The 15,657-nt window shown below is 40.9% G+C and overlaps 1 protein-coding gene across 5 annotated transcripts in view; it reads right to left on the bottom strand.

The window, feature by feature from the left end:
• CNKSR2 (connector enhancer of kinase suppressor of Ras 2) overlaps nucleotides 1-15,657 on the bottom strand; it is a 269,014-nt gene that overhangs the window by 173,809 nt on the left and 79,548 nt on the right. For all 5 annotated transcript variants that reach the window (XM_075263811.1, XM_075263813.1, XM_075263812.1 and 2 more), the window contains 3 exons: nucleotides 13,297-13,416; nucleotides 7,876-7,935; nucleotides 5,387-5,455 (listed from right to left, as the gene is read on the bottom strand). In XM_075263811.1, the coding sequence (XP_075119912.1) occupies nucleotides 5,387-5,455; nucleotides 7,876-7,935; nucleotides 13,297-13,416 (249 nt within the window). The remainder of the gene's footprint in view (nucleotides 1-5,386; nucleotides 5,456-7,875; nucleotides 7,936-13,296; nucleotides 13,417-15,657) is intronic.

Raw genomic sequence — 15,657 nt, 5'->3', positions numbered from 1 at the left:
GTGGAGACCTAATATTATATTTGACCGGAATAAAGGCGATAATTAAAGTCAACTGGGATTTCCTGTGTTCCGTATTATTGTTCTGTTAAATACAGCGAGCCAGCTACAAAGCGCACAGCCAAATAAATAAAGCTTTGCAGCCTTTTGTGTAATCCGTTCACGCTAGAGAGGAGACAGTGATTTCATCCGGCACACCTCCTATTTTCTTGGGAATCATTTTGTTTAAAGATGGAATAAAATACCATGTGCCAAGTAAGTATCTATACAGATCCTATAGACCAAAAAAAGCAACTGACTACACAGATTAGGGTATGCAAGAATTTAGGTCTAGCAAATGGTATGGTTATATGTATTTCCCATGTGACCCGAAACACACAGATGAGTTGTTGAAAAATGTGGCTTATACTTGAGTATATACGGTAATATTCAACACAGTTTTTGTGCTGAAAAAGCCCCCCTCGGCTTATACTCGAGTGAAGCAAAAAAAAAAAAAAAAAAAAAAAAAAAAAAAATTATATATATATATATATATATATATATATATATATATATACATATACAGTCCTATGAAAAAGTTTGGGCACCCCTATTAATCTTAATCATTTTTAGTTCTAAATATTTTGGTGTTTGCAGCAGCCATTTCAGTTTGATATATCTAATAACTGATGGACACAGTAATATTTCAGGATTGAAATGAGGTTTATTGTACTAACAGAAAATGTGCAATATGTATTAAACCAAAATTTGACCGGTGCAAAAGTATGGGCACCTTAACAGAAAAGTGACATTAATATTTAGTAGATCCTCCTTTTGCAAAGATAACAGCCTCTAGTCGCTTCCTGTAGCTTTTAATCAGTTCCTGGATCCTGGATGAAGGTATTTTGGACAAACAATTCAAGTTCAGTTAAGTTAGATGGTCACCGAGCATGGACAGCCCGCTTCAAATCATCCCACAGATGTTCAATGATATTCAGGTCTGGGGACTGGGATGGCCATTCCAGAACATTGTAATTGTTCCTCTGCATGAATGCCTGAGTTGATTTGGAGCAGTGTTTTGGATCATTGTCTTGCTGAAATATCCATCCCCGGCGTAACTTCAACTTCGTCACTGATTCTTGAACATTATTCTCAAGAATCTGCTGATACTGAGTGGAATCCATGCGACTCTCAACTTTAACAAGATTCCCGGTGCCGGCATTGGCTACACAGCCCCAAAGCATGATGGAACCTCCACCAAATTTTACAGTGGGTAGCAAGTGTTTTTCTTGGAATGCTGTTTCTTTTTGGACGCCATGCATAACGCCTTTTTTTTATAACCAAACAACTCAATCTTTGTTTCCAAAATGAAGTTGGCTTCTCCAAATGTGCTTTTGCATACCTCAGGCAACTCTATTTGTGGCGTACGTGCAGAAACGGCTTCTTTCTCATCACTCTCCCATACAGCTTCTCCTTGTGCAAAGTGCGCTGTATTGCTGACTGATGCACAGTGACACCATCTGCAGCAAGATGATGCTGCAGCTCTTTGGAGGTGGTCTGTGGATTGTCCTTGACTGTTCTCACCATTCTTCTTCTCTGCCTTTCTGATATTTTTCTTGGCCTGCCACTTCTGGGCTTAACAAGAACTGTCCCTGTGGTCTTCCATTTCCTTACTATGTTCCTCACAGTGGAAACTGACAGGTTAAATCTCTGAGACAAGGTTTTGTATCCTTCCCCTGAACAACTATGTTGAACAATCTTTGTTTTCAGATCATTTGAGAGCCGGCTGTCCATGTTCGGCAACCATCTAACTTAACTGAACTTGAATTGTTTTGTAGAAAGAAATGGTCCAAAATACCTTCATCCAGGATCCAGGAACTGATTAAAAGCTACAGGAAGCGACTAGAGGCTGTTATCTTTGCAAAAGGAGGATCTACTAAATATTAATGTCACTTTTCTGTTAAGGTGCCCATACTTTTGCACCGGTCAAATTTTGGTTTAATACATATTGCACATTTTCTGTTAGTACAATAAACCTCATTTCAATCCTGAAATATTACTGTGTCCATCAGTTATTAGATATATCAAACTGAAATGGCTGTTGCAAACACCAAAATATTTAGAACTAAAAATGATTAAGATTAATAGGGGTGCCCAAACTTTTTCATAGGACTGTATATATATATTTTTTTTTTTTTTTTTTTTTTGGGGGGGAAGGGGGGTCTATGACCAGCCGCAATAGTAATGTATAGATTCTCCCATAAAATAGTGAAAAAAAAAGAAAGTTTAAAAAAAATAATAAAAAAATAAAGTAAATAACAGTTCTAAATCATGCCTTTCCCTAGAATACATAAAAAACTAGAAAATGACTGTGAAACACATTAAGTATCCCTGTGTCTGAAAGAGCCCAGTCTACTGAATATAGGGGATCTGCAGTGCTCCTGTTCCGTCGGGAAGGGGTTAATAGGAGCACTGCAGATACCCTATATTCAGCCAGACTGAATTCCAAGTGGGGGAAAAAAAAACTCAGTCCTCAAGCTCAGGGAAGGGGCAGACAGACAACCAAAACACCCCCTCCCCTTCCCCAGCAACTGCTGCACCCAAAAACTCCGACCATTTTAATTTTTGAAATTTTCCAGTAGCTGCTGCATCCCCCCCCCCCCCCTCGGCTTATACTCAAGTCAATAAGTTTTCACAGTTTTTTGTGGTAAGATTAGGGGTCTCGGCTTATATTCGGGTCGGCTTATACTCAAGTATATACGGTACTGGAATTTAAAGGGAGCCTGTCATAGGGGCAGATTGGATCCCTGGAAAAAAAAAGTGTGCAATTATTTTGGTTCCCTTTATACACATGATATCACACATATTTGTTTTACAGTACAGAAAATGCACACAGTGATGTCAGAGTACGGGGATAATACGCACTTGTGCATCAATTCTGGTGCATGAATATTATTAATTCCCCATACACACAACCCTAATTTTATTAGCCATTGCGAATAATAGTGCAGTCCCATACATTTATAAGGGCCCATCCGCTATTTCTGCGGTCATGTATCCGAGTGGTAGAAGAGGTCCGCACATTATGAAGCATGTATATTTCTTCAAATTTTTGCCACAGACCAGTGTAAGGAATTATGTAGGATTCGTGATTGTGGATTGTAAATCCTATGGTCGTGTGAATGAGGCCTAAAGCAGAGATGTTACCAGGTTTCTTGCAAGCAATTAAAGCAATAAAATAACTTTTAAAATTTTTACAGTCTGGGCTTTTTGTCATTTTGGGGTCCCTCTTACCAGAACTATCCACTAATTTGCAGAGACGATTGTGGACAAAAGTGGGGATAGGCAAGTAAAATAGTGGCCGACACAAATTGCAGTTCCATGCATTTCTATACATGTCCACAGTTTTTGCGAATTATCAGAATTACCCACCCATTTGCAGAGATGGTCCTGGACAAGATGGGAGAGTAAAATAGTGGCCCAGAAAGGGAGCTGCCTGCAGAAAGTTCTCTTTAAACCCACAACTTATAAAGAACTATGAAATCTCTTAAATACAGGAGAAATATGAAGCAAAACATAGCTCAGTTTATTCATGGCAGCTCTTACTATTATATGCTGTCCTTGACAAGCTCAGCCAGGGATAGCCAAGTACAGTGCCAAGTATATCACCAGCAGTCTGATATATAGATTATCGATGCAATATATGGCTGCTGTAACAAAAATATCTCTAAATATTCCAAATATTGGCTTCTGCTCTAACTTGTGATTTACTAAAATATGGACATTTTTACACATTAGGTACAACATTAGACTGCGTTCATGGTCTTATAGTCAAATCAAGCTGGCAGACACCACTAACAAAAAAGGCTCATCAGCCCTGAATTGTTCTGTGTATAATACGAGATACTGAATATGACGGAAGTACTGAATTTAAACACATTCATAAAAAGAACATTTAGAAATCTGAGAACATTTAAAGGGCTTTTCCAGGCTTTTTTTGATGGCTTATCCTTATGATAGACCTTCAATATCTCATTGATGGGGGCTGAGTCCTGGTTCCTGCACCAACCAGCTGTTCACAACTGCTATTGGGCCTTGTATTATACAGTGTATGGTGCCTGAACCACTGCCTGTCTGCATTTATAGTGGCCAAGTAAGTTTACTGCACCTTAAGCCCTCTAGTAGTTCATACATCCATGAACTAATGTATAGAGCCATCTGCTTCTGCTCCGTACATTGTATAGTGACGTGGCCAGCAGCAATCCTGATCAGCTGGTCAGTACAGGGGCCAGATGTTTGCCCCTGACAATTAGATATTGATCAGATATAACGTAGTCGTTTTAATTTTAGTAGCCAAGCAAAATCCAGAGAACTGCAGAATAAGAAACAAAAAACACAGAACAAAAGAACTGAAACTACAATCATGATCCCCAGCCATATCTAGTATAGTCTCTGCGAAGAATGTGCCATACACACAAGGAGGCTCTTACAATTATATATCATTTACGCTGTTAAATGTTGCAAAATGAAGGGGCTGATTTATCCTGGCATGTATACAATAAGGCTGGTATACAAGACATGGAAAAAGTTGCAAAATTTTTCGCAACTGAATTTTTGTGCAAAATATATTTTTGGAGTTCCGCAATGCAGAGAGAGCGGGAGGGGCATTGGCTCTATGACTGTATCACTCTTTATCTATTAATATATGAGAAGTGCATTTTCTAGAGATCCTCATAAGAAGCTGCTCTCTCATTTTAATCATCCTTGAGCCATCAGCTTGAAAGGGCTTCCGGTTTATAAAAGGAAAGAAACAATGGGAGAAAATGTTCTCCGATGGATGAATGGAGTCCTGTAGAAAACGTATTCTTCTACACAGGTACGTAATTATTACCATACAATATATGTAACTAACCCAGAATCCCACAGAACAAGAGATATGTTGTAGACCACAGCACTATCAACTAGTTACCTGCAAACTGGAATAAATACAGGCTGTAGCTTTATATATAAGAACGTATATAATCTCAAATATTCTCCGATTTAACACTTAATATCACACTTGCATCGCCATACCATTATATTTAGTCGCTCTTGCAGTAACGCCATCCTTGGAAGCCAATTGTTGAGTGTGCAGCAATACATAACCAGACACTGTCTATATAACATGTAGGCCAGACAGTGATCTAAAAATTTCCCCTTTTCACCAAGGAGGACTTATTTGCATATTATTTTCCCTATATGCAATGCGGCAAGTACTCCTATAATATTCATCGTCTTAATATCAGTAAATCAGATCAAGCTCAACTTTTCAGGATGATGACATTGTTGCTGGACAAATGTGCAGCACAGTTTTTGCTTGTGGTACATGCTCAGCTATCCACAACTGATATGTAAGATGCAGTATACATACCACTGTCTGATGGTTGACCTGGATCACTTCATCACCAGCGTGGATTTTCTTGCATCTGTCGGCAGGGGACTGTTAAACAAGCAGAATATTTAAGTAAGGACTACAGTGTATTCAGTGGCAATTTGTACAATTTCTTAAAGCAAACCTGCCATGTATTCATGGTTTTATCTATTGAAGACATACTGTTAAAGCATAGAGCATGGAGTATCCATAAACACCACTTATAAACACAGAGTGGGGGGGGGGGAATTAATAAGACTGGCGTTTCCTCCGACGGGTTTAATTCGTTCCTCCGCTGGTATGAGATAATTCTGAATTAAGAGGCTCTGACCTATTAATAATTTTGGCTCATGTTGGGCGGTCTCATGAGCTAAAATTGAAGTCTACACTAGGGGCTTGCATAGGTTTCTGGTATTACACAAGCCTAAGAGTAAGAGTAAGAGTTGAAGTACTCGAAACGCGTCAGCGGTTAGCCATGCATATGTGAATTCGTTTTTCCATCTGGGTATGTTTTTGTAGACAACATTTTTTTATCCACACACAGTATCTCATAAATGTTTTTTTATGGACTGTACTATATCAATAAAAGTTAAGTTTTATTTTACTACTGGACTTTCCTTGGTTGCTGGATATACCTACCTTTTTGCATTACACAAGCCAGTCTGTTGACCCTAGAAATCTCCACCTTGGCCAGTCTTAATTTCCGCCATGCACTACCCATTTTTCTAGAATGAGCAGGTGGTGCATATTTGGTCACACTTTGGCTGTGTGTCAAACTGGCATACCTAGTCTTCTAAATTCTCCCACTGTTTTGAAGCCTATGTCATAAACTGTGTTATTTTCCCACTAAAACAGACAACACAGCAGAATCCAGTAGACCCCATTGAAGGTCAATGGGGTCTGTCAGAGACCCAGGCTGAGTGACTGATCCATCACAGTGTTGTGGTTTTGGTTCTAAACCAGTGGTTCTCAACCTTTCTAATGCCGTGACCCCGCAATACAGTTCCTCATGTTGCGGTGACCCCATTCAGTTTGGAACACATCCATAACGGCATGCGTTCCAGCTGAATAGCGCTGCTGCAGACAGTAGCGCGGCTTCTCAGTGGCTAAAGCCATCAGAAATATGTATTTTCTGATGGCTTTAGGCATACCTCCCGACTTTTGAAGATTAGAAAGAGGAACAAAATATGCGGCGCGCTGTGGCGAATTTAGCTCTGCCCACTTTTATGTTGACTCCACCCATTCTCATTCATTTTTCATGTGCTCCCACACAGTATAATCCTCCTACAGTCACCCGTACATTATATGTCCCCTCGCCATCTCTCCCCCAGTTTCATATAACCCCTTCATCTGCCCCCAGTTTCATGTCCCCCTCCATCTCTGCCCCCAGTTTCATGTCCCCCATCTCTGCCCCAGTTTCATGTCCCCCATCTCTGCCCCAGTTTCATGTCCCCCCATCTCTGCCTCCAGTGTCATGCCGTACCTCCCCCTTCATCTGCCCACAGTTTCATGTCCCCCCATCTCTTCCCCCAGTTTCATGTCCCCATCTGTTCCCCAGTTTCATGTTCCCCCATCTCTGCCCAGAGCTTCATGTCCCTCCATCTCTGCCCCCAGTGTCATGCCGTCCCCCCCCTTCATCTGCCCCTTCATTATGTTCCACCTTAATGTTTAAAACAAAAAAAAACACTTATACTCACCTTCCAACGCTCCCCCGCCGCCCGCTCAGGTTCGCTCACTCAGATAGTTGTAGCCACGATGTGACGTCATCACATCGCGGCTACACATACAGAAGCCGCAGCACAGCGTTAAAGCAGGAGCTGGCTGTGACAGCTCCTGCTTTAATCGCCTGTGTGTTCAACTCATTGGTGTCCTCCGGCCGCCGATCAGTTGAAACCGGGACATACCTCCCACTGACTGGGACGGTTGGGAGGTATGCTTTAGGCGACCCCTGTGTTATGGTCGTTCGACCCCCGCCGGGGTCGCGACCCACAGGTTGAGAACTGCTGTTCTAAACAGAAATTACAATGTAGATGTGAACAAAGCTTAAAGCAGTGCATCGACATTACACCTGAGGCCACAGATTCAACCAACCATTGAGAGCAGAGTCTTCTCAACTCTCCTCTGATAAGAAATGGTGGGGAGAAAAAAGATTTGACACATAGATTTCCAGAATATAATCTACCGCCAAACATCTCTAGTAGCTGCTTTCTTACCTAACCTATTCAGTATACATACACTGCTTGGTCTAGTCAAGCAAATATGGGTATAGAGGTGTCAGGAAAGATAGATGGTGACCTCTATAATGTGGATGGATGTCTTTAGTGCAGTGATCTATAGCACTGTATCTGAGAAAGTGATCTATGCATTCCTGAAGTGTATCATCCATGTAAAATACACAACCTCATAACCCTACTGTCTAAAAAAATATTAATACATTACACATGAATACATTAATTATGTGAATGTAAAGACATCCCTATAATACTTACATTTTCTGTTGTTCCAGTTATCACATGAAGACCATCGTACGTGGATTTAATGTACATTCCCTAGAACAAAACATATACTGATATGAAGAAACAGTTTCCAGTATGAACATATCCCACAACACTGGCCCATCAGGTTAAAGTTTCAAGAAGGGATTAGTAAGGTGATGAATATTCTTACGGAAGGCTTGTCGTCTACCTTCCTCTTAGAGGAAGACAATGTTATATAGAATAGTGAACTATTTCAAAACTGACACCTTCTGTGGTTTTTTGCAGTATCAGTAGGTGAATAAGTAAAGGAAGTAGTTTTACTACTAGTTCCAAGTAACACAAGAAGGAAAATCCCACCATTTGAGAATGGACACCATGAAGAGTAGGACCACCCATGTTTGACTACTAACAGTAATGTGGGAGAGGAAGAATTGACAACCTGGGAGCCTTCTATATTAGTGTTGGACAGAAGATCTAGCAAATGGCTCCTCTTCACTCAAATACTTATACTCTTATTCCATGGTACAAGGAGGGATGAGCTAACTGGATTGGATCGAACCGGATTGACTTGGCTTTTTAATCACCCATGAAACACTGTTACACTTTGAAATCTCTTCTTACCCCAGAGTATAATAAATGGAGACCTAGAATAGGTGCAGCAATATAATACACAGGTATACTCACCTTGCCTAACCTCCACTGGACACCCTTGTGGCGTGCGGTGGGCCTCGCATCCTCTTCCGGCCTCTGGGTGATGTCAAACATGGAGGCCTATGACTGGGTCTCAGCAATATGGGTCACATGGTACACACTGATGTTATGACAATGTATGGCTACTAATTCAGCCAGAAATTAAATAGACAGCTAAACCTCAGAAATATTTGTCGAAACAAATGTGGTTTGCTCATTTTTAATGGTACAGTAATATTTTTTATTATTGGGATCTATAAGGAAGGGTAGTACATATCAGGCTATTCACCCATGAAAAAAAAAATTCTATGGCTCTATTCACATTGCCATTTTTCTCAACATTATCCTATTCATTTATATATGTAAAGGGGTTTTAAAAGAATAGGCCTCAAGATAAAAACTGAACATTTTTTTCCAGTTACCTCTCCTGAGGTTTACCTACGTTCTGTATGATGTAAGAGCTAGGTATGGCTATGACAATAAATAAGGGCAGCCACTATTCTAGCTAAAACCAGTCCTGGACAAGTTCCCTGTTGCTGGTGAGATGGAGTTGGTTTCTGTTCCGGCCTGACAGGATTTCTGTGCGAGCGTCCAGAAGATGGTAGAGCAGCACAACCTCTCTTCTCTGCTGCTCCATCATATTCTGGTATTAGTGCCGCCATGGTCACTACTGCATATATTCTACCTGGCCGAGATGCAAAAATATAGGACCCCATCCTCAAGTCTGGCTTTCCGCCCCACCCACCCCAACACCACTTCCTGCGCTCCAGCATTACAGGTTTTACATATAGAAAAACAATAGTGGCCATTTTTTGTCACCCAAAATCATACACGTAGAGGCAAACCAAGCTTTTGTATCTTACTAAGAGGATATGCTTAATATGCTTAACAAATGCCATCAGTAGCCATGAATTAGTAAGGTCTGTTTTAATTAGTTGATTCCAGTATGAAAAGAGTTTTATTTCATAAAATTGTGTAAGGGCCCTGTCGGTGCATCCATAAGATTCCAACATGGAATGATTAAATGAATGGTCTAAACACAAACAACAACTCCTTTAATGTGTCTTAGATGCCATCAAGGCTTTTGTTGAACAACAGACTGAGGGAGGGTTCACACCTGCGCCCGTGTCCGCTTTAGGCAATACGTCAGGTTTCAGTCTTCTGTCCTGAGAAACTGGACAGCGGACGAAAACCCGACAGTCAGTTTTCAAACCCATTCACTTGAATGGGTTTGCAAAGTGTCCGCCTGTGAGCGTCTTCTGCCTCTCCACGGGGAAAACTTTTTTTTAACCAGGCGCAAAGTCCTTCATGTCCAACTTTGTGTCCAGTTAAAAAAAACGGTTTCGCTGCAGAGAGGCAGAAGAGGCTCACAGGCACACACTTTGCAAACCCATTCAAGTGAATGGGTTTGAAAACGGACTGCCGGGTTTCCGTCCCCTGTCCAGTTTCTCGTGGAAGAAGACAGAAACCCGAAAGCGGAGACCGGGCGCAGGTGTGAACCCGCCCTTAACAGGGAAAAGTTCCATTGTTCAGTCCTTTCTATTACCTCTACAGGGTAAATGTAATACTGCATGGGGCCATTTAAAATAGTGGACCGTACAGCCTTTGGTTAGCCTCTCTTTACTCTAGCTAGAAGAATGGATTCAATCCTATAAACCATATGAAAAACGGCTGTCAAGATCACACGCTCCTTTTAACCAAGTGGCTGTTCGAGAATAGCAAATGTATTCAAATCTCACCATCTTTGCTCAATAAAATCTATATTTTTTCTGTTTTCTTGTTTTTTTTTTCTTTTGCTTTGAAACGAAAAAAAAAAAAAATCACAATTTTCCCATTTCTCCTGTTGATGCAAGAACAAAAGAACAAGAAAGCTCAGAATATCCTCATGTACACAGTAAAACTATTAGCTGTATATGATATAATGTATAATGATGTACATATGTAACGGCACATATGAGCACCAATACGTGTTACATAACAACTCGTACATTTAGTTGAAAGCAGCCTTTGCTATTATCTATTATTTTCGGAGGCAGCTGCAGCAAATGATGAGCTCAATTGAAGTCTAACAGTTGTGAAGTGCAGCACATCAGAGCCTCATTCACATTGGGATTATGTCGTGGAGAATAAATAGGATTGGAATGGTGCTGCATATAATTACAATAAGAATGCTGGTGGCTGTTCAAAGGGGAAATTATTATCATGCTCTAAGTAATCTCCAAACTCTCTCAAGACGAGGTTTGTCCTGAGCTGGTAATGTATTGCACCAGTGAATAAGATATCACATTAAAAAGGGGGTCAAAATGGCACCTCACACTGTTATCGCCGCTCTCATGTATTATACTAACCATAGGTAAAATAGGTTATAAAAGCTAATAAAGTATTATCCCCAGGCACTTATCAAAGGCGGCCGAGAACCTTACAGGGAACTTGAAACCAAATCAAATGGTAAGTAATCCTTTTATTATGCGTGAAATAATACTGCAAGCTCATACACCACACGACTCAACACCGCAGTATTAATATAAAATTGACTAACTGCATATCTGTAGAGGAACAGGAACATGTGCCCTAGCACTACCACTAGCAGGCTGTTATTTTATCATATCTCCTACATCTTTATACTTGGACATATTGTAAGACAAATACTGCAGACTAGGGTTATGGCAAAAAAAACAAAACAAAAAAAAAAACTTCATAAAGTATCTTAACATTTTGTATACCAAGATCAGCAAGACCTGATTCATCTACAGTTTTGCAATACGGAAGACTGTATGAAATATTACGGATAGGCTCAGTGAACATTGTGCACCAGGAGGATACAGAGAGACTGAAAAGAGGAAGTCTGCATTGCAGATATACAATTGAACGAGACTTAAAGGGAGTCTGTCGCCAGAAACCAGCATATCAACCAACCCTACAGATGAGCAGGATAGGGTCACCTGTAGAGATGAGCGAACACTAAAATGTCCGAGGTTCGAAATCCGATTCGAACAGCCGCACACTGTTCGACTGGATTTCGAACCCCATTATAGTCTATGGGGGGGAAATGCTCATTTCAGGGGTATGCAAAATTCGATAAAATTATAATTACCAAGTCCACGAGTGACGGTCGGGCTGGATTCTCCTTGAAGTTTTCTCCCGGTGCAGCACCCCCATGGCGTCTTCCGGCTGGAAATCACTCTGCCTAGGCATGAGGCCCAACGCCTGAGCAGAGCTGACTGCGCATGCGAGTCAGGCCGGATGCCTAGGCAGAGTGAGTTCCAGCCGGAAGACGCCGCAGGGACGCTGCACAGAGAAGACTTCTAAAGGTAAGAGAAGAACCAGCGTTGATTGGCAGAATGTATAGCATTGATGTGCAAATTCCAATTGTAATGCTCCAGTTTCTGAAGACAGTACCAGGTTTTGTTTTTTTTTATTTAATGGAAAAGTGTCTGGATTGGAGACAATTGTATCTGAAACTAGGAGCGTATACCTTAATGGTGCTGGAGTGGTTTTCTGTTGGTTATAATAAATAACCGATAGGTAAGCCGACAAATCCTTTGTAGTTCAAGCCCTGCCATTCTCTGATGTGAGTGCTGCAAATGATCACTAGCCCCAACAGCCTATTACTGGCGATCTACTGCTGAGGCCAATGATAGACTGCAGAGGTCATGTGGATTGGTGAGCAGCACGTCACTGCTACAGCACATACACAGCATGCATCTCCATCATAATCCTTCAAATGAAAAGGCAGACAGCCCGTCTAGTGCTGCAGAATAATTTCATTCTGTATCTGACTAATATATATGCCCTAATATATCAATAATCAATCAATATAATATATCAATCAACAAGCTGATTAGAAGGACCTGCTCTGTCCTGGGGAGCCCCCTGGACCCAGTACAGGTGGTGGGTGACAGAAGGATACTGTCTGTGGTGAGCCCCATGCTGGAGAACAACTCCCATCCCATGTATGAGACCATGACACTAGGCAGTACTGTCAATGACCGACTGCTTTACCCCAAGTGTGAGAAGGAGTGCTATTGGAAGTCTTTCCTCCCCGCTGCGGTTAGGGCTAGTTCACACGGAGGCAAAGAGGCGGATTTTGACAGCGGATTTCGCCTCAATATCTGCCTCCATAAAATGGTGGTCTATGGCGTCACTCTCGGTGCCAGAATCCGCCCCCGAATCTCCCCCAAATGTGGACAGAACGGGGGGTGGAGCGTTGGTCGGAGACAGTCACATATTTTATAACACGCTAGTTTGATGGCATGCGTGAAACAGCAAATCTATGGTTGGTACCAGACTGGCATAGACTTTCATTCTGGCGCACAGGAGTTCGTGTGATTTATTAAGAGGTTGAAATCTCTTGATAAATCAGACCAAATATGTTACGTAAGTTCATCTAATTGTCTGTGTTTTATTACAATATTCTCTGCACATAGATTAGTACCAAGGGATTTCCACCACATAATAGTTTATTATATATACTTTTCATTTGCGACTCCCCTATACGCATATGGCGATGCCTCCTTTCCAACATACTCTGGCAATTACATTTGTCGCTTAAGCCGTGTCTGAAATATTCTGCAGTCCTGGAGGAACAAGCATACAATATATCAAGAAATCTAGTGCTAAGTTATTATGGCACTCCACTGCAGGCAATGATGTCCTGAAAATGTGCTTGCTTGAAATGAGCTACGGCATGCCACGTAATGTTAGGGCTGATTATTCACCTCTAAGTAACAGTGTTTTTCTTACCAGCCCTTCGCTTGGCTTGATGTTGGAAAGCTGTATGACTTCAAGATGGGCAGACTGTGAAACCAAGGGATCGGAGGAGAGGGAGATGATGTGGTCACAGACACCTGATAGGGTTTTACACTACAAGGAAATAGAAGATGCATCATAAAGGGTTAACACAGAACATCATTTGATGAAGAGAGAATTTTTTTTTTTTTACTGCAAATCAGAACTGAAAGATAATTGTGGAAGATCCCAGATAATCTAGACAAAAGGTTGATTAAAGCCTCGGAGAGCGGAGTCTATATCTCATAGGAAGATAATTGGCTATAATGAAGTATTATTAATACTCATCTATTCTCTATTCCTTACCTTATAATTCTGAAATCTATCTAATGAAAGGGCCGAATGACTAATCACAGAGGGCTTTCAATCCTCATTTATGGCTACTACTAGGATCGCATCATTATACATACATACATAATGTACAGATACAGGCAAACCTTAACATGGCACACCAAATGTCAATTCAGTGGTAAGTAATGTGTTAAAAATTAAGTTAAGGTATCTTGGGTCCACTTAACCTTTGATACATCCATCTACAGATAAAGTAATGAGTAGCAGTCTATGAAGACATGTAGTGAGTGCCAGTAACTGCAACCTACCCATATATATAATAAGTTGCTGTAGCCTCCAGTGCAAAGTCAATGAAGAACAAGTGAAGGTTTATTCGTCCATATTAGAGATGAGCGAGTACTGTTCGGATCAGCCGATCCGAACAGCACGCACGCATTGAAATGAATGGACGTAGCCGGCACGCGGGGGGTTAAGCGGTCGGCCGGCGTCAAAGCGGAAGTACCAGGTGCTTACATTCATTTCAATGCGTGCGTGCTGGTCGGATTGGCTGATCCGAACAATACTCTCTCATCTCTAGTCCATATCAGTGACACCATTGTGGAATAATAATAATAAATTTATATAGTGCCAACATATTCCATAGCACTTTACAAATCAGAGGGGGCATAAACAGACAATACAATGTGACAAAGAAATAAGCATATCAAACAATAGGAGAGCGGGTCCAGCTCACAATATTCTATGAAGAGATGTAAATGTTGCAATGATAAGACCTAACAAACCTGTACTTCAATTTTTGATTGAGGCTACAATGATTTTGGTGGAACAGTGGTGTTGCTTGAAAGTCTGTGAACCCTGCAGAGTTTATGGATCTCAAAAAATTTGGCCTATAACTACATTGCACGAGTTTTGCACAAACCCTAACAGTAGATAAAAGAACCCAATTACATACAAAAATAATTTGTTTATACCAGAAAATGAATCAAGACCACACATCTGAGTGGCAAGAACATGCCAATAATTTGAAGGTGAAATTAGATTCAGATATCAGGTGCAAGCGGCAACCCATTTTAGTTACAGAACATCTATGAAAGTCTGATCTTCACAACATGTTTGTGAAAGTGTATTATAGCACCAACAAAGTAGATTTCTGAGGACCTCAGAAGAAGAGTTGGTGTTCATCAGGCTGGAAACCAGTCTTTTAAAGAATTTAGACTCCACCAACAGACAGACTAATGGAGGACATTCAAAACTACTATTTCTCTTCCCAAGAGTAACTGGCCAACAAACATCACTTCGAATGCAGAGTATACAATAAATTACAAGGTTACAAAAGAAGCCAAAGTAAACACTGAAGCAACTAAAGGCCATCCTCCTATTAGCTAATGTTGATATTCATGAATCAGGAGAAAACTAAACAATGGCATACATAGCAATATTGCAAGGGGAAAAATCCACAAAGAACATTGCCGTTCACCTGCAGTTTGCGAAGACTAACTGGATGGTGGTTTCCCTACAGATATAATTAAAGCAGAAAGTCTGCAGAGGAAACATCTGTGAACTTTCTGTACAAAACGGTGCAAGAAGAACCGCAATGCAGGATGCCATGTGGGACCATAGCCTACAGAAAAATAAAGTTAAAGTTCTGGACTAGCCACGTCAAAGTCCTGACCTTAATCCGAAAGAAATGTTGCAGAAGGACCTGAACTGAGCAATTTATGGAAAAACCCACCAACAGAATAGTGATAAAGCTGGGTTTTTGTTTTGTTTTTTTACTAAGAAATGGGCTAAAAATTGATGTGCAGGAGTATTCAACAATTCCGAGGAATGTTTGTGCAGTTATTGATGTATAAGTGAGTCACACTAGATACTGTTATTTTTACTTATTCTGCTCATTTATATCGCACCAGCATATTGTGCAGTGCTTTACAGCAGTGGTCAACACTGTCCCAAGTACGGCTCACAATCTACATTCCCTATTGGTCTTTGGAGTGTAGAACACAAACACAGGGAGAACATACAAAC

Source organism: Leptodactylus fuscus, chromosome 2, assembly GCF_031893055.1.
Source record: "Leptodactylus fuscus isolate aLepFus1 chromosome 2, aLepFus1.hap2, whole genome shotgun sequence".
NCBI lineage: Eukaryota > Metazoa > Chordata > Amphibia > Anura > Leptodactylidae > Leptodactylus > Leptodactylus fuscus.
The sequence above is the reverse complement of the archived record's forward strand: the minus strand, read 5'-3'. Positions and strand labels throughout refer to the sequence as shown.